Source organism: Cydia amplana, chromosome 5 (genome assembly GCF_948474715.1).
Source record: "Cydia amplana chromosome 5, ilCydAmpl1.1, whole genome shotgun sequence".
Lineage (NCBI taxonomy): Eukaryota > Metazoa > Arthropoda > Insecta > Lepidoptera > Tortricidae > Cydia > Cydia amplana.
In genome coordinates, this window is record NC_086073.1 from 5,809,773 (window position 1) to 5,834,873 (window position 25,101).

The 25,101-nt window shown below is 36.1% G+C and overlaps 1 protein-coding gene across 1 annotated transcript; it reads left to right on the forward strand.

The window, feature by feature from the left end:
- The first annotated feature begins 283 nt into the window (after positions 1 to 283).
- On the forward strand, positions 284 to 24,963 carry LOC134648428 (ras-related and estrogen-regulated growth inhibitor-like protein). The gene is made up of 7 exons (XM_063502949.1): positions 284 to 689; positions 13,521 to 13,612; positions 14,415 to 14,471; positions 14,557 to 14,657; positions 18,301 to 18,495; positions 23,851 to 24,028; positions 24,653 to 24,963. The coding sequence occupies exons 2-7, from the start codon at positions 13,540 to 13,542 to the stop codon at positions 24,754 to 24,756; spliced, it is 708 nt and encodes a 235-aa protein (XP_063359019.1). The 5' UTR covers positions 284 to 689; positions 13,521 to 13,539; the 3' UTR covers positions 24,757 to 24,963.
- Positions 24,964 to 25,101: the final 138 nt, after the last annotated feature.

Below are 25,101 nucleotides of genomic sequence, written 5' to 3' on the forward strand. Positions count from 1 at the left end.
TAGTAATTTGACATTCATTGTCAATTTTAGTATGGCGGTTTGTTTACATAGTTAGGAAGTTCTATTGAATGACACTTTAGTAGAATTTATAGTTACGCTCTTCATTACTTTGCATTTGTTTTTGACCTAAACAACAATGATTTGTTAGATATTAAAAAGTTATGTTTTATATGGAATGCGATTAAGTAAAATCAAGGTTGTATAAATTATGGAGTCGTATTCACGAATAACGCGTCGAGCCGGTCATCACTCAGCTTCAAGGAATTTGGTCAGCTGTCTGAGCATGCAGGCGCCCCGGGGATCAACGCTCTCATTGTGGCGGTATTAAGGCAGTGACAGCGAAAATTAGGCTCCGGATTCCTTTGATATTTTTGTATGCACAAAAAGCGCGGAGGGCGGGCGGCGCGGCTCGCTACAACGCCGTATATATAGACGGGACGGCTGCGCGGCGCCCAGTCGTTTGCCGTCGCTCGCCAGTGCCCCATATCGGAGCTTGCGCTTTGACAGATTTCTAGCATTTCTATTACATTTTCACAATTATCTCTTGAAAAGACTGAACTGATGAACATTGTGTAGGTCGGGATAAATTGGTGTGTTTTGTGGATCGGTTGAGACTGTTTGCTGTGATTCGCCGGTGCTTTACCCGACCTGTAGCTGCCCAGGGTGTCTGCCATTGTTCACGCCGCCAGGTGAGCTTTCATTCATTAAATGATATTTTCAGCTAACGTCAAATGTAGTTCATCTGAAAACCTTCAATAATATGTACTATTTCGTTTGATTAGCAGTTTAAGGCGATATTTGTAGTGCTTTTTGTATTTTGTAAGTAATTTTCGGACCGGAATTTTTGTAAGTAAACCAAAAACGGAGGTAATTAATAATGCAACTATAAAATGCTCACAGTAAGCACAGATTTTATCAGTGACACCATACTTATAGGTGATACTTTTAGATCTGATCAAGTGATAACTTCAACGAATATGTAGCTTTAGAAACACAAGACTAAATATTGATATTAGGATAGCACTGAATGCGTGTGATTTGTGCTTGATGACACAGGTAACATATTAGGTGCATGTTATGATGAGATTTTATCATACGTTATGCATTTCTCCACTTGGAGGAAAGGAGGGGAGGCATTTGCCCAGCAGTGGGACACTAGACTAGGCTAACAAAAAAAAAACATTTCTATAAAAGGAAATCGACAGCTAATAATTACATGAGCATAAATGTTGATGCAATATTAACACTAAAAAGCTGCTTCGATCAACTCAACGATGTTTAGACATAAACACACGTCACTAGTGGTTTTCCATTGATCTCTGTTGATTACAACTTTGGCAGTTTTATCTATGGATGTTTAAATTGATTCTGGATTTGGGATGATCATGAGTTTCCAAACACAGAAGCGCGGCTCTCTAGGGGTCGTATCGAAACACTAAGGAGGCCCGGTTTTTTTTATTCTATTAAAATACAATTGACTATCAGATGGGCATGCTCTTGCATTATATGACTGAGAAAAAAAGCGAATGCGAGGTATACTGATAGTTATGTCCAATCTCAATACTTCAATATCGAGTATTCTCGATATTAAAATGTCAATGCCAGGGGTAGTTTACCACCAACCAAAAGAGCATAAGTTGACCCAGAAAATATGTATGACAATATACAGCAGGGATCGGAACCGGTTTTTTGCAAAAACTTAGGAGTAACCATATTTCTCGAATTATTTTATACTCGAAATGTAGGACTCGGTTGTGTTTTTAGGTTACGACTTCGTATTATTAGATTGCCCAATTAGAAATGAAGTAATTAGCAAAGAACGAAAAAATACGGTTTCCGTTCCCATACAAAAAATACCGGTATCCGATCCCTGATATACAGTACGCCGGGTAAGAATGGCTTTATATGTCAAGAGACTAATGATGCAAATAACCATTAGTTAAAGCTTTATAAGACCAACACTGATATGTACAATTTTCGTTTCGAATGTGTTTTCATATAATGGTGTAACTAACGATTAGCAATGTCACTACTTAAATATATGATCAAGAAATATTGCTATTCGTTATACATTTACATAAAGGTCACTTGATATATAATAGAATATCGACCGCGGTACATCTCACCCATGCGTTATAGGAAGTATGATTTCGAGAATCTAAAATGACGGATTGTACGTAATTACGCAAATATTCAAGAAATTCATCATTTGAGCAAGACGTAGGCGCAGCGTAGCGTTCTCGCGCCGGCGTTAATAGTATGTATCTGTCATGGATCACGTTATTTTCGGATATCCTGTGTAACGCCATTTATCCATTACAAATGGTTAAATGGCTACATTAATTTTCAATATAAATAATATAAATTGAAAAAACGAAGTACGACGTCAGTTATAAAATATGTTGATCATTTATGAAGGGAAATTAATTCCAAACTAATAGTGAAATATTTAGTTTAAAATGATATCTTGTATAGATCAAATAAAAGTATATTTTTCTATTTGAGAAGTTATCTGCGAGCCTAATTTGCATTGCAATGCATAGTAGGTATTGAAGTTTCACAAAACTAGCAAAACATGTTGCAGTGAAACTTTACCCCCGAAAGCTCGCTTATTTGCATTTTCTTCCGCCCGTTGGAGCCATTACTCTACTTAAGTGGCTGTAAATGGCTAACCTCCCTTTTGTCCTTTAAGTATAACTATCCGCCGAAGTGTCGAACCAATCTTCCCACGACCCTCCTATTACTAATTAACTGTACTTACCTATTTACACCTTCTAAGATGTCAGCGACCTCTATCGACTGGGAGGTTCATTAAATAACAGAAATTATGTAGAAGTTTATTTTCTAGAAGAAAATAAAATGAGAATTACAATATGCTTAAAGCGATTATATAAAACAATTTACCGTCGGAAATATTAAGTCTGAAAATATCTTGTAACAAATTCCCGCATAGTAACCAGATAAAGTGAACTGTTATCTGGTCACGACCGCATTTACTCTTACACCACACACCTCAACTCCCAGCGGCGAAACACGACGACAAATAACAATTATACGCGTAGTTTGCAGCTCACGGTGGAAAACCCCGAGAATTCATCCATTTTCATTACGTAGCCCACGGGGTGTCCACGGACACAGGTTTTCCGGGCGGAATTTTTATTTAACTGGAAAATTTCCGAGCCATAAAAAGTGTCTGGGGAGCCGAGATCGATCACGACACAGTTTGGTAAGTAATGGCGTCGCAGTACCTAGGATACCTTACTGAATTGGCGCTCAGCTGTAATTAACTAAACTGTAGTTTTTAAAAACATATTTGAAACTCATTCGATACTCTCATATTAGGAGCAGACTGTCCACCATCGGGATGATTATGTGATTAACGATCAGCGTTCAATAGATCGTTACAGTAAAATACCGAACAAACATCCGTTGACGTCCAAACTGATGAAAAATTCTAGGAATTCTTAATCACTTGGATCATCAATCTGTTTAAGCTATAAGTATAATTAACGATAGTCTTAGAAAGCAGTCTAGATTAAGAAAAGCGCACTTATAACGACTTCACTGTATTTAATAATACATTGCATTTCTCTACCGAACATCATCGGTGACCAATAAAAAGCAGGGTGTTACTTAGTTTCACTTCCTCAAACCTCATGATTAAACTATAGGTAACTAATATGTAGCTATCTGCGCACGTTTATATCGTGAAGCGTGAGAGCAGGACTATGGCGGTAGGGGGCTATATGGTTGCCCGCAGATTTGCACGTTGTAATACACAAGTAAAGTTAACGCTCTTTAGGGCATATTGTCAAACTTTTTACACGTGCAGTCTGTGGGCAACATTTACACAGAGGGCGTATAACACGTTGAGATTTCAGTACAACAACGTCCTGAGGATGCTTTTGGAACTGCCGAAACACTGTAGTGCCTCGGCTCGGGCATGTTGGCAGAGGCGCGAGTAGATGACTTTTACACAATTAGGCGTAAAAGAATAGCGTCTCTGCTGAAGCGCGTGCGTACCAGTGGCAACAGCCTGCTGAGGACGTTGTCCGAACGTCTGGACTGCCGCCTCACAAAATACTGGGTAGAGCTGGTGATAGGCTGGGCTAAATAATCCATCTTGCCCCGTGTTCCTCTCTGCACGCAGTAAGGTAGTAAATAGTCAATAGTTATAAGTGTTTTTTTCTACTCTCAACTATAATATTAATTTCGATACAGTTTAGTCAACTATAATGAAATTGACCAATCGAAAGCGCAAAGCAAGTACCAGGGCCTCATGAGTTACGAGAAGGTGTCGTTGACCAACCGGCAGGGGGCGCGGGGCGCGGGAGCCGGGTCGCGTACGAGTATGAATGAAGGTATCGCGGCTGTTCGCGCATCTTAGATGTATCCTTTTGGTTTTTTTACCTACATATATGATTCTTCTACTAGTTTTAAGTATTTTTTTGTTGACTCGTAGAAAAAGTATTGTATACAATAGTGATATAATCAAGCTTTTCAATCTCGTACCTTACTTAGGCAACTCAGCAAGCTTCGTTGCCTAAACACGGTACTCGACTAAAAAGCTCTCCATTATATCACGATTGTATAAAATACTATTATGTAAGTACTAAGATAGGATGTAAGTTTTTCTGGTTAACTAACAATAAGTTTATGGCAAAAATTTAATTTTTGGTACAAGCTTTTATCGCTGACTGTACTTTTCTTACGACAGACAACTAATACTCATCGAGACAATTCTAAAAACCCCTAACACAATTAGGTTGCGTTGTTTCATCACAGAGTTCCTATGGCCACCTCCTGTCTCCATCATCAGATCAGTTCGACAGTACCATATTATTGTATTGTCATCAGAACTACATACAGCTGCCAATTTTCATGACGGTACGATCCTTGGAAGATGGTTAAATTAGTTACCTTAGATTCCATTACATGTTAGTTACATACAGGTCGAGAGTTCCTATGGCCACCTCCTGTCTCCATCATCAGATCAGTCCGACAGTACCATATTATTGTATTGTCATCAGAACTACATACAGCTGCTAATTTTCATGACGCTACGATCCTTGGAAGATGGTTAAATTAGTTACCTTAGCTTCCATTACATAGTTACATACAGGTCGACCCAATAAAAGCTTGTTAAAAATATGGATCCCATGGTCTGAAATAAACAAATTATTATTATGATTTTTTTTTATATTGAATTTTTAAGTAACTTCGGCTTACGCTACACGTGGCACATTAATGAATAGGGTACGAGACATAATGAAAACATTTCGAGACGATGTTGCTCTTAACTTTTTAGAGTAATTTAGAGCTATGTCTAATTATTATCCTGCTTGCTAAAAATATTTTTAAAGGTTATCTTGTATTGCAATCTGGGAAAAAGCAGCATACATTAAAAGGTGCCTGCAATATATTTTTTCGCGTCTTATAATATTGGCATATGTTGTGCGTGATTTAAGCCACAAGTGCGTGAATAAACAATATTTGAATTAATTTTGTATTAAGCAGAAACGTCTGCGAACGATGCTATTAAGCTTAGAAATAAATTAAAAGTACAAAAAATCACTGTCTTGGGTGGGACTTGAACCCACGACCACTGTACTAGTGATGATCCAGTGGTCGTAGGTTCAAGTTCCACCCAAGACAGTGAATTTTTCTACTTTTAATTTATTTCTAAGCTTAAACAATATGTGAATGGCACGAACATAATAGTACAAATACGTAACGCTTTGTAAAGAAGATAACTCTGGAAATGAGTCTAGTGCGGTGCAGGGAATGAGTGACACACCGTACCAAGTGGTCACTTGGTGCCCTTGCAACCTCTTATAAAGTAATTTACGGTTTACCTATGTTTAGTGTACGTGAAAAAAGTAAATGAATGATGTGCTCCAGGCATAACTACCTAATGAGAATCCTCATTAGCCTAATTACATAAGTATATGTACTGTCAACAAAACTAATAGGATAGTAAAAGGGATGCTAAACTAATAGTTTTTCTGACTGTACTTATACTCGGTGAACTTCATGACAATCATGACTCACCGTGGTTGTGAAATTTTCATAACATTGTTAGTGAACTGGGTCAAGTTTACTAGAAATACTGATATTGATGGATGGTTCAGTTGCGCAAGAGTGTCTGTCATTTTATGACACATTCTTGAGAAAATGACCTCATATATCAAGTTTTTCTTATTTGTCAAACAAAGAAGAATTTTAAACAATATTTTACGTAGTAATTTTCTTTAAGAATCAAACGATATCGAGGTAAAAATATGTAAGTATCATAATGTTAATAAAATCTCCCTAAAAAATGTATAACAGGTGTTCTACGATAGTTTCAGTCAAGGCCGAACGTTTAAGATATACGCCAAAGGGTGTTATGAAATCCAGCCGGTGCACAACAATGGTTTCGCAACCGATGTGCCCTACACTTCTTGTAAACTGTGTGCTGCTTCGAAGATTAATTATTATAACGGGATATTAGGTCAAGTACGAGTCGTTTTGGGAGAACGTTGCAACATACAACTAGTACAGAGTACCTGATGAGCGATGAATAATATACGCACGGGCTGCACCGAGCGAATCAATAGCAAGTTTTATACCTGTTTGGTTATCAGTGCTTCATGTTATTGATTAAAACCTAAGTACTTAAAGCGTATATACGTACTTTGAAACGATACATAATTACGGCAACTATTATGCTCTTTACGACGAAAATTGGTAATTTAAAATCAGCAAATGTAACATAACGATCAATTAGGATTTCCATTCCAGACGTCCTAAATGACCGGGTCAAAGTCCCTTTTTAAACAGTTCGGTATTTGTAGGCGAACCTAACGTAGACACATAAATACATAAAGTACCTTGTTCTCGATTCCGTTAGAAACTTTAGTAGACACAGTAAAGTTACACTAGGTTGAAGGGTTATCGACCTTATTGGCAAGCCAGATCTTTTGGATTTATAAGCACCCTTAATTCAAATTCAAATTTAAAAATTCTTTATTTAAGACAACAATGGTCCATACATTTGTTAGTTATAGCTTATGATTTAAGTATGTTAGTAACAATGGGTAACCTAATAAAATAACCTAATGAAATAATTAATAATACTTTTGACATGATTAGTTAGACCTAATGGTCACGTTTTAAATATTTTCTGAATTATTCGACAGTTGCGCTAGCTGCTGTGTACGAAATATTTACTTGACACCTTCCTCGCCTATAAATAAATTCACAAAGAAAATGAGCTCCTCTTTTACTATACTATTTCTAATATCACTAGTCTGCGACACGAATGTATTCTTCCCTCGCTAACCTACTTTTAAGGCAACCAGAAAATTTAATTAAATGCAGCCTTAGGAAAAGTAGGTACGCTATATAATTTGAGTTTCTCTTCCATCAAAATGTACCTATTTGATTTTTGTCAGCCTGAGGGAAAATCTGACCTACTTACCTGACTTACAATCAGAATAAGTCTCCAGGTTTCTTATTATCGCGAAAATAACAGCATTGTAAGGATTAGTGGGTCACTAACACTCAGACGTTGATCTTCAAATCTGCCACCGAGAGCACTAGTGTAAGTTGTGTCAATTTAAAGTTTCAGACCACTTCGCAAAATGAGTTTTACAGCAATAAGAAGTGTATTTAAGAAATAGGATATTTAAAAATAGTCTAATTATACTTCAGTTAACCGCCGTGGGCCCCTTTATTTCATCACAGGAAATTAAACTCTCAGAAACGTAGCTATAGCTAATATCGTCGAACTGCCAAATTTTAATATTCAAAGTGCATTAAGTTGTAGAAAGTTGAAAAATACATCCGGCCAACTTTATATCACGAACATATCATACGTTATACGTTATGGCGATGAAAAGCCAAATAGAATATCTCTATCTCTCGAAACTCGATCGTCAGAGGCAATTTTAAGCAAGCTGCTGCTGAAATGCTAAAATATTTTTTAAGGACACAGTTACGAGGCGGGCCAGCTAATACAAATACTGGGTATTCTGATTGTATTGTTAATCGAAAAGAGTTACCTAAGTTGTTTCCTCTTTCATTTGGGAAAAGATGCGTCTTTAAATGGCAGTAAAAGCTCTTAAGAACTTTCGGGGTCTCATCATTACCATTTATAAAATGTTAACACACTTTAGAGCACAACGACTCCTGGGGTCGCCGGCCTCATTAACGCTCAGACAAATAACTTTAGACAAAGCGAAATGCAAAAAATAAACTTTCTTTGATGAAATAATATTAATAAGCTGTATTACAAAATACATTAAAAGTAAACTATAATCTACGTTCATCAGGAATCGACGCTATTATAAAATTTTTTTTTATCAAATTTGCTATTTATGTCAGGTAAACTAATGTCCATAAATAGATACGCTCAGGTTCCACAACGTCGCGTGTAGTGGAATAAGGAAATTGCTTTGAGCTAGCGCGCTAACTACCTACTAGATCTATAACGGAAGCTTCGCATTTTGTCACAGCAATACGGAGCTGGAGATTTTCTGATACCTTGTTTACTTTTGTAGATACATACTTTCGTGTTAAAGAACTCCTTCTCGGTAAAATTTAAAATCTCAAACCAGTTAGTCATATTTGTTTACAGTATGCCACATGTAGTTACATCTGACAATAAAATCGACAATAAAATGGTAAAATCGTACGCCCACTACCTACTGTAACTACACAAAGTTTACGAATCTTATGATATCAAGAAAGTGGTCGTAAAATTGTTGCGGCGTGGTAAACGTTACGTTTGGCACGTGTGAAGTAGACCACGCTCCAAGGTTTCTCGTATTGTATAAAACAACACAGTGCATGCTAACCTAAATAAATAACTTGAGCCATGAACTGTGGTATTTGAACTCGATCAGTAGGTTTACGATATGCTTATTTTACATACCTGGACCAGGTAACTGGGATAGGATATTGAATAAGAGTGAGTAATACCAATAACGCTAGTGGTACCGAGTGAGCAACAAAACTATAACTTACACATTGATAAAAATGAAATCTTTTGCTGCAATAGGCCTAGTTACAATTAGCAAACAACTTGGTTGGGGGACCAGGACCTATCGATTCATATATAGCATGACTGATGTCGCGTTAGTAACCGCAAAATTATTTTAAATTTTCAGTATCAAACACAACGTCTAATTGGACTTTGTTTAGTAATTGACTCGCCTCCAAATTGCCAACCGCCATTCTTCACGGATAACTGTGATTAATCCGATCATTAGTTATTCTCGGCTCCACCAAGGCCGAGGGCTGCTTGGCATGCGAGTCTTGACCTTCGCCAGTATCGCGTCAGCGTGACGCGTCCTTGCTTCTTGCCTTCAACCCCTATGGGAAAATCCTGAAGGGCCTATTTGACCCAAAGGTCGCGGCCTTTAACTGAGCGCCTAAGATGAAGGGCGTTATGTAAACAAGGTGTTTGTAAGTGTTGAGAGTCTTTACTATAAATACGAGTACTATTTATTGGGGAAAAAAAAAACAGAATAGCATTTCTCGTGCCATCAGATGCTTTGACCTGAACTGTTTCTCAAATTATTGAGTTCATACAACCTTTACGGCTTTGATCTAATAATGATGATAAATGATAATTCGTGTCAAAATATAACTAAATAAAGATTAAGTAACCTTTATACAAATTCTTCAATATCTTCCAGAAATGTCGTGGACTTTACCTGCTTTTGAAAATTGTGTTTAAGGGTGACGAACCTTTTCCCCGTGAAAGGTTGTTGTCTCTTGACTTATTCATTACGAGTTTACGACTTCCTTCCTTCCATTCGTTTTAATATTGTAGACGAAACCCTGATATTTACAAGCTAGAACCTGTGTAATTTCGAAGTATTGTATGTTCATCTTTATACGTACCTAGAGTTTTTTAAAGTATATACATACATTTTACATAGAGTGTTCAATTAGTAGCTTACGACCTACTTTTGCTTGCTTCATATTAATTGGTTTAAGAGACAGGCAGCTTGTAAATAACAAATGTATTTTTATGTGATTTATGACTTGAATATTATTATTGGGTTTAAATAAGACATATTCAATAGAATATTATTGGCAGTTCTGCCAATAACTCTTTACGTGACGACCTCGTCCCACGAGCCGTACTTCCATAAGCGTCGTAGTAGGTACAACAATTGCCAACTGTATCTTAGTAAACATAAACAATTGCCAGCACTAAGTATATAAATATTAATCGAATGCGTACTAAAAATCAAAGTAAATAAACAAATTTGCTAGCGCTGTAACAATCGCTTTTGCAGCGGATTTTAAGATTAGGTGGATTCATTTTATAATGCGCAACACAGAATACCTAAGGCGTAACAAGGAATATGCTATAGTTTACACTCCACGCACGCGCCTCTGCTTGTTATTGCGATGAACTGGAAAATAAACAGGAAAAAACCGACGACAAACAAGCTTGTTACACATCAATCACCATCAATTTATCTTATTTGCAAAAAAAACGTTCGCGTATCTATCACATGTACAACAACGGATATAGGTAGAAGAGGAAAAGTTCGTTAAAAACTCATCGCCTGATATCCACATTCTGCTGCATGGTCATCAATGCTTAAATTTAATTTATTTTGGCTACCTTTTCACTGCGTAGTGTGTGATTTTTTGGCAGCAACTGATCACAGCCGGTTGATAGATTAATTTTATTAATTTTGGCGCCAAACATAAATAAAAAGTGTCGCCGCCGGCGAGGCGGCTCACTATCAGTATTCCGGTTTAGAGATATTTTAGTGTACACTGTATTTCTTTCACGATGTTACTGTAAAAATAACTGTTTAAACGACAAATTAGCTTTCATAAATCCTATTTTTTACTTTGGTACTCGGATACCGCCAGAATGTAATATGTTAGCATTGAGTGCCTCTGAATATGGCAAGGGCAACGAAAGGCACATTGTTGTCGTATAACATACATGGTATTTGTATGTGTATTATTTTTCGTATGTAGGTAGGTAAGTTAACCCTTATCTTGGCATTGTAACAGCCGTGATACATTGAACTTTAAAAAATCTAGCAGGTTAACTTTATTACCTAAGAAAATAATTCTGCCATAAATATGTCGAGCTACCCTCCTTTATTATAGAAAAAAATAATGGAGACAAGTGTCATTGTAAATTAATTAGTAATAATCAACATGGAGCCGCGGAAACAACAAATTTCGTTTCGTAGGTATTGGAAGTTTTGCACTTATTTCTTAAATTAATATGTACTTTCCCATAATCTATATTTTGATGCATTAACTATCTGTTAGTGCATAAATATTTCCATTGCGGTAGAATTTTAAAACATTTAATAAGTACACAGAATCTTACATGAAACTGTAATGTATTATATTTGATACATTGCCAAGAACTCAGAAATATACATGTCAAAAGGATTGTATTACATTTTATACATTGCCAAGTTGTCATCAAAATAGGTTTACAGGTTTTTAAATATTTTTTATATTTGTGGGGTTACAAAACATGTTTCAAATATGTCATATTAGTTGTCGTATTATTTAGTTACTGAACTTTGATTTTTTAATTGTTCTAGATGTTTTTTAACTGTTTATTCTTACGCTGTAGCATTATTGCTACGCCGTAGCTCGTAGCACGGAAAATTTTGTGTATGCCCAAAAATGCCCCCTAAGTTAAAAAAAGTTGTTTTTTTTTAGGTTTTATTTATTTGTTAACTTTTCCTTTTTGACAGAACTTCTTGTTGACTACTTTTTTTAAACTTTACGGGATCAAATTTTTCTGCCATGTGATCAGGTATTTGTAGATATAATTTATTTTTACAGGTGTAATAGTTAACATATCTGATGCTTTAGATTGCGTTTAATAAGCAATACTTAAATGATGATTTCTGTTGCACTACATGTATTTTATTTTTTAATTCACATTTTTTTTTTAAAAGTAGGTAACTGATTTGTCGAGGGATTGGCATTGTATCAAATATATTACAAATGATTTTTCGAAACTGGGAAAACTTGGATTTTTTTCCTTATTTTTTTATAGTCTAGTATGCTCAATAGGTGACCAAAATAAATAAAAAATATTATATTTAAGATGTTTTGAGTCTTGCCAAGATAAGGGTTAAGTACACCTAGATAAGTCTGCAACGATTTTGATAGCACACGCAGTGTAGTGTTATAATTACGTCATAATTTCATAGAAGTTGGAAAAATAGGTACCTGCTACTTTAGACTTCAACAAATGTGTAGTTTTGTACATTTCATTTAAGGTGTAAGTTATAATGGTAGAGTATGAAAAGGTAATTCGCACTCGTATCGTAATATACTATTATGCCAGCCTCGTGCTTACAAATTGTGTGGGGTAAACAAATATTTTACGTCACGTTTTTAAAACGCTGAAAGTATTTATGTACTAAGTATATCAACATTGTATATTTTATTTAGTATTCCTGCGTCATGAAACGACGTAATCTTTTTTGGATTAAACTGTTTACACATAAGTAATGAGTTATAAGTATATCCAAGATGATTTTTAGAATAGGTAATGCAAATGTATTTAACCTTGAATAATTTTGCTGATAAAAACTATACGAGTATATAGTCTGTGCGGAAATAGAAGAGTCGTGAAATGTATGGGGCCCAATACATTCCACGACTCTTCTCTTTCCGCACAGACTATAATAAATTAGCTGTACTTTAGAATATGCTCAAACAGATTAATAAATCTTAAAACAGAAAACGATAAGTTAGCACATGCACCTGTTATGTATGAATAATAGGTCGCTGGGTGGTCAATGTCAGTATTGTTGTCAAGCCGTCCGCCTCCATGGTGTTATTCAGCGTATTTTAGGGTTATTCAACTATTTGCGGACGCGCGGTGCGGTGCGGTACTGACGCAGGTTGTCCCATCCACGCTGTAAATATAGACTACTTGCCGCATGTTTTGTTTTTGCCATCGTTTTGCGTAACACTGATTAACGAATTGACAACATCCAGAAACGAAAGAAAATTACATCCGGAATATTTAAAACAGTGAAAGTCGTAAAACGAAACTACTTCAAATAAATTAACTTTAAACGATCTAGGAAAAACCTTGAAACCTTATATTAGAAAGTCGTTTAACAAAATGAATTTATTCGTGTCTTTTACGATTCTGACGCTCTTTCACTGCGTGTTAGATTAAGAACGTACCTACGTCATTCGAAGCAAATCAAGCCAAATGATTGAAACGCGACAATAAGCGCCTCATCTGAAACCGTTGAGGGATCTAAGCTATAGTAGAATAATTGGAAAAATAATAAGTTATTATAATTGTGACACTATCAGAATTTTTTTTTTTAATATTTTAATCTGTGTTAAACAAATAATAAAGCGAAATAAATGTCATACACTAAGAAAAAGTGATCAAGGCCTCACATTTTCTTAGTAAATACCTACATATATGACATTTATTTCGGTTTATATCTGATTGGGATATAAACTAAGTGCTGATATGTGTTTTTTTCTTATTGTTTCAGCTACTCGAAAATATTAAGAATGAAGGACGAACGTGCGAGTCCGCCGCGGGTGCGCGTCGCAGTTCTCGGCAGCTCACGAGTGGGAAAGTCAGGTAATTACCTACGCTCTGAATGCTCATATTAAAATATAATTCACTAACACACGACGAACGAATATTGTCTGAGATATTTAGAACGCGCGTATACAAGAATGTATCATGTCAAATTCTTTTTTCTCATCACTGATTACATCTTGTGGCCTAAATACTACATTCCCTAGCGCGTTGTTTCGTGTAATTAGTGTTAGTTTAAACCAGCAAACACACAAGCTAAAATAGAACTCTAAACTAATATTAAAGTATACCCCTTCTCACGCAGCGCGTGGGCGCTTGAGCCCTAAGAAAACACATAAAATGCTTTTATGCTCTTATCAAGAACTAGCAGAAGTGTTACAACCTGACCCACTCGGCATTACATAAACAGCAAGTCATACTCCAGTGACCCGAAACTGGTGATGTAATACTGTTTTCTTTAACAACAACCAATCAATCTCTACTAGTGAATTCGTACTTCAACCTGCTTAAAGTCGGTCAACAGATGAACCAAATATAAGATGATTCATAGGAATATTATCAAGATCCGTCGACAAGACATCATGTCTGTGCCACCTCATAAATATAGATATAAAATTAAATACCAGCATTTAAAATGGACATTAAAACCTTTAGATCAATTTGGAGTTTCCGTCGACGTTTTTATATTTTGCAATTGAAATATTTAAAACTCTGTAAAAGTTATTTGTATGAGTCATTCACCTATTAAAAAAATTGCTTACAATGTAGTAATGTAATTTTACTTTTATCACTAAAACACTTTTTTTTATCTTGTAACTCATTTTGTCTTTTTTTGTTACAGCTCTTATTGTAAGATACCTAACAAGGCGATACATCGGAGAATATCACTCAAATACAGGTAATAACAAACAGACACGCTTTACAAATCGCTGAATAACTCATTTGAATAATTTAAAATTAAAATATATTTATTTTTATTTCAGATTTATTATACAGGCAGACAGTTCAAATAAACAGCAGCCCGGTGGAATTAGAAGTAATAGATGTCTCAGGCTCAAACTCGGACAAATTTCCAGCAGAACAGGTGAGTGATCAATAAAGTGCTCTGCTGTTTATAAATAGGTTAAATTGCTACCTACTCGAGTTCTTTCCAGTGTACCTAATTGGAACAAGATATAGGTTAATGCAGTTCTTTACGAGACCTTGCCGTGACTCCAATAGACCTCACCTTCACGTTAAAAGGTTAATTCAACAACTATGGGAAGGTTACAGTTAATTTAAACTCAAATACATCCTAAATAACCAGATGATTAGAGGCGGCCTTTTCGAACATCAATAATTATCCTTGATCTTGCATATACATAGATCTTGTTCTGTTTACGACGTAATAATGAACATTCGTAATATGTAGGTAGGCATTATAATGTGTCAGATTCAAGAACATCGAAATATAAATTAAAACATTTTTTGTTAAACTCCCGTATCAGCTGTCTCAATGAATATGCCCCGGTTATAATTATTCTCATGAATCATTGGCATTGTACTTTGTTCGATTGATGTTGTTTATGATGAATAATTTCGTTGATACGCTCCCGGACTGCACCTGGCTTCTGTCTGCAATGGATCGAAGTAACGATCCCGCATCGCCTTCCGCAAACAAAATGGGAGATTAACTGAAGATTAAACTGGCCTTTATGAGTTAGCAACTAGGTTAATCGTCGCTAATATAATACGAGTGGAATGAATTATGGCTTCTAGTGCTCCAGTGACCAGCTAGACTGCTGCACCATGACTCACAATGTTTACGCTCCAATACATTATTTACTGACATATGCTCAATTCTTCAGGGGAAAGCCCAATTAAATTATTTTTATGTAGATTGATTTACCTAAACAGTTGCCAATAATTATTTTATTTAAAAAAATCTTTAAAAGAAATTCGTAATAATGCACATGCTAATACAATATACGTTGTTCCAAAATAAAACTTTATATTGCGTTTTAATGCACTTAAGTGCATCTCCTGTTATAAGTAGGTAAGTAAGTAAATTCATAATACGCGATATTACAAGTTTTACGAATAAAAACAGTTCCACTTAATATTTATTAATATTTAAAAACATCAGAAAAGGAAATCCCTTGTCATTCCCGTCCAACAGGAGTGGGCGGGCCGGGCGCGGCGGCTAGACATCTAATCGATGGGAATCAGAAGGATCCATTACAAAGCTTTACTTAATGCTACCCACGCAGGATTTTCTTGTATATCAAGCTACTTCGGGGTAGTTTTGTTATAACCTACTATACAGGGTGCCATTTAAGTCGTGATCAGTAATATGGTTTTCTAACTCCATAAACAACGAGCAATTTAATGCCCTTACTCTTACTAAAATCAGACAAGATTTTTTTTATTTTTTTGTCATTTATTTTACTTTTAAAAGTGGATTTAGGATATTACAACGGCTTATTAAGATATTTAAATTAGTAAATTGAATCGACTCTTTGATTTGGAACTGTCATTGACATCAATTTTGTCATTTGTCCCAGTTAGAAATAAAATTTACTTAGTTTTTAATTTGAAATATCTTACAAAGCTGTTTAAATACCACATTGCCACTTGTAAAAGTAAAATAAATGACAAAAAATAAACAAAAAAATAAAAAAAATCTTGTCTGATTTTAGTAAGAGTAGGGGCTCGTTGTTTATGGAGTTAGAAAAACATATTACTGATCACGACTCAAATGGCACCCTGTATAGGAAGGAAATTAAGTTCTTGAAAGGAAATAGCGTGTTGATCGATTCATTATTACCTACAAAGCATCATACAGTGTAAAAGCAGGATCGAGTATTTTACTATTTGTTCTGTTATTTATATATCCACTCACTCAATTTGGGTCGTTGTGTTACCGTAGTAAGTACAATATTACAATATAGGCCATAATTTCTTGTTGCTGTTACTTAGTTCCGTTATTATTAGGGGTCTATTGTTATCTACACTAATATACATGAGGTAGGTAAATGTGTTTAGGTAACATTATCTTCTGACACTCACCCCTTAAAGAGGATACTTAACGTCCTTACCGTGGTGACATTAGAGCTACATAATCCACTTAACCTTAAGTTTTATAGGCTTGCTCAGAGTTATTCATTTTACACAATCGGACAATAACGGGTGCAATTTTAATAGAATAAAAATCGATTTCATTTTGAATATTCGTTCATGAATTTTAAAAAGTTTATTGCATTGTGTAGCGTGTCTAGGTCTGTTTTAAGTAAGAGTGAATAAGCTTATTAGTGCATTTAATCTTAAAGTCTGTTCTTAATTTTGTTCTAATAGGAATAGGGTTAATCGCTGATCAGGGTGCGTAGCCAACATGCCAATCATTTACACTCCGTAGCGAACGAAACTAAACTGTCACTGTCGCTAATACGGAAGAATGATAGAGAGACACAAAGCGTTTCGTTGTCGTAGTGGTAACGATTGTTACCTTGGCTAGGCACCCTGTTTACCTAAATATATATTTAAAAGGCTTCCATCTAAGAAATGATGAAACGTCACTCAATACATATATGTATTTTTGGGCAACGTTCGTTGCATAGCGAAAATTAAGGCAACTGTGCACGTTTTCGTGCTGTTTTTTCTAGATTTAACATGCGTGAAATAGTGAAAACAAAATATATAATATATTACTCACTTCAAATAGGCACTGAATGGGTCTAAGCGTCAACAACACGTCTCATGAATGAGCTGCGAGGTCATTAGCTATTTCCGAAATGTGGGAGTGAGCGATCAGCGTTAGAAAGCAATTCGGTTTCATTTGGCCCAACAATATGCATATCGTCGGGGATAGTGCAATACCGCGTAACTAACAAAGTCGATAAAGTTCTAAATTCAAACAATGTAACAAAGAAATTGGTCCTTACTGCATTTGCTAGTTACGTGGTATTGCACTATCCTCGACGATATCGCCAATCACAGTCGTCCGCCGTCGCGACGGCGGGGGCGCCCGTGAACCGCCACTCTAATTTTAACACGGAATGTTGGCTTCCACCCGTAATTAATCATTTATGTCTGAATTCTGAGCTTTTTACGGATAGCATAGCTCGCCTGCGCTTCTTCAGACTTTAGAAAATAATCAATCAAAATCTCCCGAACGATTAATAAAGGTACAGACCGGCTTACACAGGTGATTCACAGTATATTAACGCCCACGTTTACAAACAAGAAAAACAATAACAAGAGGCAATTTGACTTACTTCAATAACACATCAACAGCGTCACATCGCTTTTCTTGGGAAAGGTTTAGATGTCACCAGTAAATGTAAAATTTTGCTATTCGTAATCCATTAACTCTCAAATATTAGAGTGCTAAAATGACTTTCGTGATGTCAAAACAAAAAACGATGACAGTGATTCATTGTAATGCTTGCTGGTATGTTTGAGTTGTATATCTAAATATGTGTGTAAACCACACGAAATATTTTTTTTTTTTTTTAATTTTAATTGGAACAGTTTTCTTAGGACACTAGGTGAAATAAATGCCGTCCAAAAGATATCTGCGCCATTGGTTTAAAAAAAAATGCTAGATCGCTTTTCAGAGCTGCTGCATCAAAGCTTGAAATAGCTATGTTGATTGCTTACCTGGATGAGGGTACTGACTGAGGGGGTGAGGGAGCATAATAAAATTTGTCTGTAGAACATGGTCGTTAATGATCGGTTTTTTGTTTCAGATCCAATGGGCAGACGCATGCCTGGTCGTGTACTCGGTGACGGACAGGAGCAGCTTCGAGTACGCCACGGAAGTCCTGAAAGCCCTGAGGAGAGCCCCCGCCACCGCGAGCCCGGCGCACGGGCCCTCGGGCGCTACCACGCCAATGCCCCTAGCCCTTTTAGGAAATAAGACGGACTTGGACCATTTGAGACAGGTCAGTAGAACAATTAAAAAGATTGTTGTGTGTGATTGTCTACAGGTTTCAGGCAAGATTATATACTTCGGTATATACCGTAGCAAAAACAAAAATTACTAAAAACGATGCAGCTTTAGAAAACAATTGGAAGTCTAACTGTTCAGTTAGGAATTAAAATGACTATCACTAGGTACGAGTACCTACATATTAACATTATTCTTGTAAGATATTCCTTTAACATTTTACATACATTTACATAAAATTACAGACTTTAATTTCTAAAAACACGTATATACGATACTACGTACTTTAAACAATGTTAAAACTATTACGGACTATAATTGACTGGTGTTATAAAACTTTCTCTTATGACCTTTAAAGATAATTTAAATCTGACCGTATGCTACTAAGTTTCTCTACCAACGCAAAGTTGGATTAACAATTTGCTAAATAAAATCAGCCAGTTCGCTATGTGGGCGGCAGAATCAATGTAATTGTTACATTAAAAATGAAATCAGACACATTTATATACATTATTTCTCGTTTTCATTACTTAATACTTTATGTATCAATAGGTACGTATAAATATATACAACTTATTTCTATGTCACGCCCACTGACAACAAATGAATATGCTGTGAATCTATGGGTAGTAATTATTTATTCCGAGATCCTCGGACCGAAAATCAATCCTATATATTAAGTGATTAATTTAATGTAAATATTAATAAACTCAAAAATGCGCATTTTTCCAGAGATAAGACCTAGCTAGATCGATTTATCGCCCCCGAAAACCCCCATATAGCAAATTTCATCGAAATCGTTAGAGCCGAGATATATAAATAAATAAATAAACAAGAATTACTCGTTTAAATGTACCTATTAGATTAGATTAGATAAAAATAAAAGTCAGCCAGCGGGCTTGTGAAAGTTGCTTTTTTATTGACCGTCATCCATTAACACTGGAGGCGGAGACAGACGGAGAGACGGACAGACAGACAGACAGACAGACATACATGACGAATCCATAAGGGTTCCGTTTATTGCCATTTGGCTACGGAACCCTAAAAAAATGATCACTCTACGATCCGCCTTACGCACGTTTCATATCGCTACACGTGGGTCAATTTCACCAAACGAGCATTTTTGTCTAATTCCCATGGAATTTTGAAATACCAACATTACACAAAAAAATTAATGCTGATAATTTGATAAAAAATATAATAAACATAAATTTTCTTATTTGGTAAAAATATTCATAAAACTATAAAAGTTATTTCAATTTAAAATTTTGGTCAGGGCACGGGAATTAGTGTGTCCATGGGAATTAGATTTTACTAGGACGGAAATAAGAACATGGCACGGGAATTGTCTTCTTAACTTATTTTGTTAGTTAAAACTATTATTTATGTATATTTTAATCTACAATAATATACTGCAACCGGCATCGACCATATTTACCTTCTTTAATTTTAGTTTCGGACGACAAATCTACGAAAGTATGATACACTAAAAACGACGTATTTGACTTATCGTTTCCTTTATTTTAATGGCAACTAATCTCTTTAAACTCTTTCTTAGTATAATGTAAATTTTTCAAAACAATACTTTGAGTAGTTGCGTGACCTTGTCCGCCTTACATACAAGACTATTCATTAAAAAGTGTCATTGTATTGATCTGCATGTAGATAGGTACAAGGTGTATGATCTGGTATATGGCCGTAAAGGAAATGATAGGTACTAAGAAATAAATAGGGGCACAGTGAGAAGAAGTTATTGTGTAATCATATAAATTAAAGAAGACTATGCTGTCTTCATATATTCATAACACAAAAAATTGTTTGACCACATAATAATATGAGGTAAGGTGGGGTAAGACTATCACCGGGGTAAGACTATCACTTGTATGGAATCCTCATACTAGTAGTAGTGTACCTTTACTTTCCCTACTAATTTTAAGAACTAAAAGGTAACGTTGTTATCCCATATATTTCTATAGGATTACAAACTTATTTATGCAGTTATTAGATCTTTAGAACGTGACTAATATTGCAGAATTATTGGATTTATATTGGCTTAAAAACCTAAAACCTAATAACGTTTCAAATTTGAAACTTGTGGGTATGCTAGAAGTACCTTAGAATAATGATGATTGTGAGTGATTGTGTCAGTGACAAAACTAAGGGATTTTAAAGTGCATTAATTCTTAGACTACATGTTCAAATTAAATTTTATTTAAAAAGAATGTTATTGAGATTTGATGGTGACACTTTGTTTTGCTCGACTCGGCGGCGGCACTGCCGTGCCCCCAGATCCTTTGTCCTTCCCCGGGCCTCAAATTATCTCCATGCCAAATATCATCAAGATGATATTGATTCGGCGGTTTAAGCGTGACGAGATAACAGACAGACAGACACATCCTTTCGCATTTATAATATAGTAAGAATAGGATATATTTAACTTATCTTCTATTAGAAAGAATTATAATTTATAACAACTAATCCATTAAACGAGCAATTTTTGTATATATTTCGGGGATCTCGGAAACGGCTCTAACGATTTCGATGAAATTTGATCATATATGAAGGTTTTCTGGGGTGAAAAATCGATCTAGCTATGCGCGAGATAACAATCTCTGGGAAAACGCGCATTATTTAGTTTTTAGGTAGGTATATGTTTTCCGAGCAAAGCTTGGTCTCCCAGATATTTACTTTATACGGCATACGCTGTCAGCTTTCAAATTAACATAAAAAACATGTAACCTTAGGTATAGGTATTAAAATATGTAATAATTTCAATTTTTTTATGTTTATTTATTTTAATATTTTAATGTTATAATATGATCATTGATCAATGAATAAGGTAAGGTGGGGTCAGAGTAACAGTACGAGGATTCCATACAAGTGATAATCTTACCCCGGTGTCGTCTTACCCCACCTTACCTTACCTATTAAAATTGCCCGGGTTATTCAGGTCCACCCTGTATGTACTATAGTACTTATACTAAAGACCGTTCACAGATTTTTGTGCAGTTTTTAAGATTTCCTTAAATGTAAAATAGAAGGATATATTCATATTATTATTACATATAATATATGTTCAATGCCAATATATATATATAAATATATATATATGTAATAATAATATGACGTAAACATTGCAAATTAACTTACAGTGCCCTCAATAAAAGATTTGTTGACAATATATGTAATACTTTCTAATTCCCGTGCCACTTAATCAGCTGTTTTAGGTAAATATTCCATGGGAATTAGGGCACGGAAATTAGAATTCGTAATAAAAAAATTCGCCAAAAATTGAAACCGTGTTTGACCAAACTGTTATGTTATCGCTTACATAAAGATACATAAAGGGCTCCTAAATATGACAATTGTTATTGAAAAACTATGTGGGAAATAAAATTTGTAAGGGGCATCGAAATTAGAAAAAAATTGTCGCCCACCCGGATTCCGAAATACTTACGCGATTTGCTCGAACACGCCACGGCTTGACGTACATCCGTTTGCTTCGAGAGACAACCGAATACTGCCAGTACAGGTGAGGCGGGACACGAGGCGGGTCAAATACAGACGTCAGCTGTCAGAGCCCTTTGAGTTTTGCCGACGAAATTTTACTCGCGCGCTCGGACAAAATTTAAACTTCGATCACGAGTTATTTACCACAATGAAGTTAATAGTGTATGTGCTCAGTGATAGTAAATATCATCTAGTTTAAGTATTTGACACTAAATTTGTGATACTAACGTAGAATTTTTCGTAGGAATTTTCATTATGCTCAAAAGTAGATTCCGGACAGGGCACGGGAGTAGTAATTTGAGCCTTTAGGTATTTTTAAGTGTACTCTAAAAACCAATTAATCAGTGAATTCATATGGAACCCGGTGTGAAAGTGTGGCTTCTTTATGTAAAAAAAAAATGGTAAGTATTATCTGATGCTAACCCCCGATTTTCATCACGGACAGAAAAAAAATCGTGTTCAGAAATTGACCCACGTGTATCCGCGATTCAAATATTCACGAATGACATTGCTGCCATCTCCATGAAATAAATGTCAGCATTCAGAACACGAACAATACCATTCATATGTCACAAACTCCTATCTGTGAAGTTCCCTTTCTCGTTTTGTGCACTCGGCTACAGCAACTTTGATGAGGCATAACAAAGGACTGTAGATAACAATGACAAGTTACACAAATACATTCTCAGAACTTTAGTTGAATCGATTAGGTTTACAAATTTTATTGTCACCAAACTGGCAATGCTCAGTTGTCTCAGTACATAAATTGCTTATTCTGCCTTTTTTAAGTACCTCCATAGAGAAATATAATAAGACAAGAGTGCTCACTCCATACATCAGTTAGACTATTAATTTCAGTGTCTACATCTAGCATCGAGTAGCGGAACTATCAGTACTGCTACTTGACAATAGATGTAGCAGTACTGATAGTTCCGCTACTCGATGCTAGATGCTAATAATCTTTTTGGTACTAAAACTGATGTATGGAGTGAGCAATCTATGTATTTTTTTCTCTATGGTACCACCATGCAGAGTACCACACAGTAACACAACTATAATTTTATTCCATCGCACACTAATACTCATTCCTAAAAACTCTTGGTTGCATAATTTAATTGTCCTAAAAATTCAAGCAGGGACCGACACATTTATCAAAGAATTGTATAACAAACTCGTAACTAAATGACTTTTCATCCAATTTACGGTCTAACTCTACTCGGACAGGCAAAGTTACGTAACGGGGCCAACCCGAATGGACGACCGAATTGAACAGAAAAGTTTGCTCCAATTACACCAATGAAGAGGTGGGATAACCACGTTCAAATTAGATTTGCGATTATGTTTTGTAAAATTAAATAATACGGTCTATTGTAATTGAAGGGATGTTTACAAAAACAACATAACTGCTTAAAGCGGTTGACACTTTTTTAAGAACATTGTTAATCGTTTCAGGTGTCAACCAGTGTAGTCAGTTATGTTGTTTTTGTAAACATCCCTTCAGTTACTTCCTGTTGTTATAATGCAGTTTTATGGTAATCGTGAGTTCATTTAGAGTACTTCGTAGCATAGCGTAGCGCGTAGCATTCTAAGGTCACAAGCAGCGGAAAAAATTCGTAGCACCTAGGCGCATCACATGAAAAAATTTCGCGCTATATTGTCCTATTCAGATAGTAATTTCTTCTTAAGAAACGGTTATGGAGGTGTCCTGTCACTTATCCGCATTGGCATTTCTGATTGAAGAACCGTTTCACTGTCCATAACCGATTTAAACAAGAATATTAAAGTTCGAATCCTCACGGTTACGAAAAAAGGAGACTAAAATTGAAATGTTGGCTTACAGGTAACTACTCAAGATGGTCAGACCATAAGTGCTGCCCATAACGCATCGTTTAGCGAGGCGAGCGTGGCCGACAACTCCGGCGACCTGTACCGCTGCGTGGACCGGCTGCTCGCAGAGGTGCGCACGCCTATACGTACACGCAAATTCTCCGTCACCAAGATGCTGGGATCTCTCATAGGTAAGATAAGACACTACGAGTACTTTACCTAGGTAACTAGTCAAAGTCAAACATAGAATTGTTTATGACCTGATAAAAAAAATAACAGCTCTAATCAAAATCAAAGCGTTTGTCGGATTGGATTGTAATTTTGTTAAGTGCTAAATAAGTAGCTGATGTCATGGTAACTCGCCGAAAAGTCCATTATGGTGTAAACTTGGCGAAAATATTGTAGATTCGGGATATAAATAAGTTATATGTTCAACAGAAGTATTTAAAAAAAAAAAATCGTTTATTTCAGATCATTGATCCATAGCGTTATTAGTAGGTATAATCTTAAAAACTATGTTAATTACTAAAAATAATAGAACGAAATAAAAATATGTATAATATAAAAATAAAAACTTATGACTAAAAACTAAAAGCTACGTATTTGGCAGATGTGTGGCCATTGCGAGACGAGGAGCGCAGGTTGCCATGCTCTATTTAGCTCTCCCAATTGCCACCTCCACCCAAAACTTTGTAACCGGGCAGTCGAGGCGCTCGGCCAACACCCTGAGAAGACTGTTGCTGCTGCCGCGCACCCGTCTCAGCATGGAGGCGATTCTTTTCCGCCTAATGGCACAATTACTTAATTTTGCACAGGTGGCGCTACGAACAACAGCCAAGCGAGCCGCAGCGGGTCGATGGTGGCGTGCCCGCGCGTGCCCACACCGTCGCGGCCGCCGCTGGCCGCCGCGGCGCCCTGACCGCCCGCCGCGCCCGCGCACCGCGCGCGTTGATGCCTCGCCGGCGCGGGCGCCGTATGGCTGGCCTGCCTGCCCGTGCCCACCCGCTTCGCCGCCGCGCCGCTCTCCGCCACCATGTGATTTGCTACTCGTTACCGAACTTCAGTCGGCCTAAATTTATATACATTTTAATGAACTGGATATAATATACCTATTTGTAATAGATCGGATTTTAAAGAAAACTGCAAGAGTTTGTGAAATTTATGTGTCTACTAATTATCAAGTAGACAAGTAGGATATAACTACTGTTTAAGAATAAAATTGTTAAAAACATTGAAGTTAATTGAGACATAAGTACTAATAGTA

Excerpts from the sequence above, each read along its gene's own strand:
- LOC134648428 (XM_063502949.1), top strand. The coding sequence starts at position 13,540 with ATGAAGGACGAACGTGCGAGTCCGCCGCGGGTGCGCGTCGCAGTTCTC. Across the intron at positions 18,496-23,850 it reads ACTTGGACCATTTGAGACAG|GTAACTACTCAAGATGGTCA; the intron begins GTCAGTAGAACA and ends GTTGGCTTACAG. Across the intron at positions 24,029-24,652 it reads GATGCTGGGATCTCTCATAG|GTGGCGCTACGAACAACAGC; the intron begins GTAAGATAAGAC and ends AATTTTGCACAG.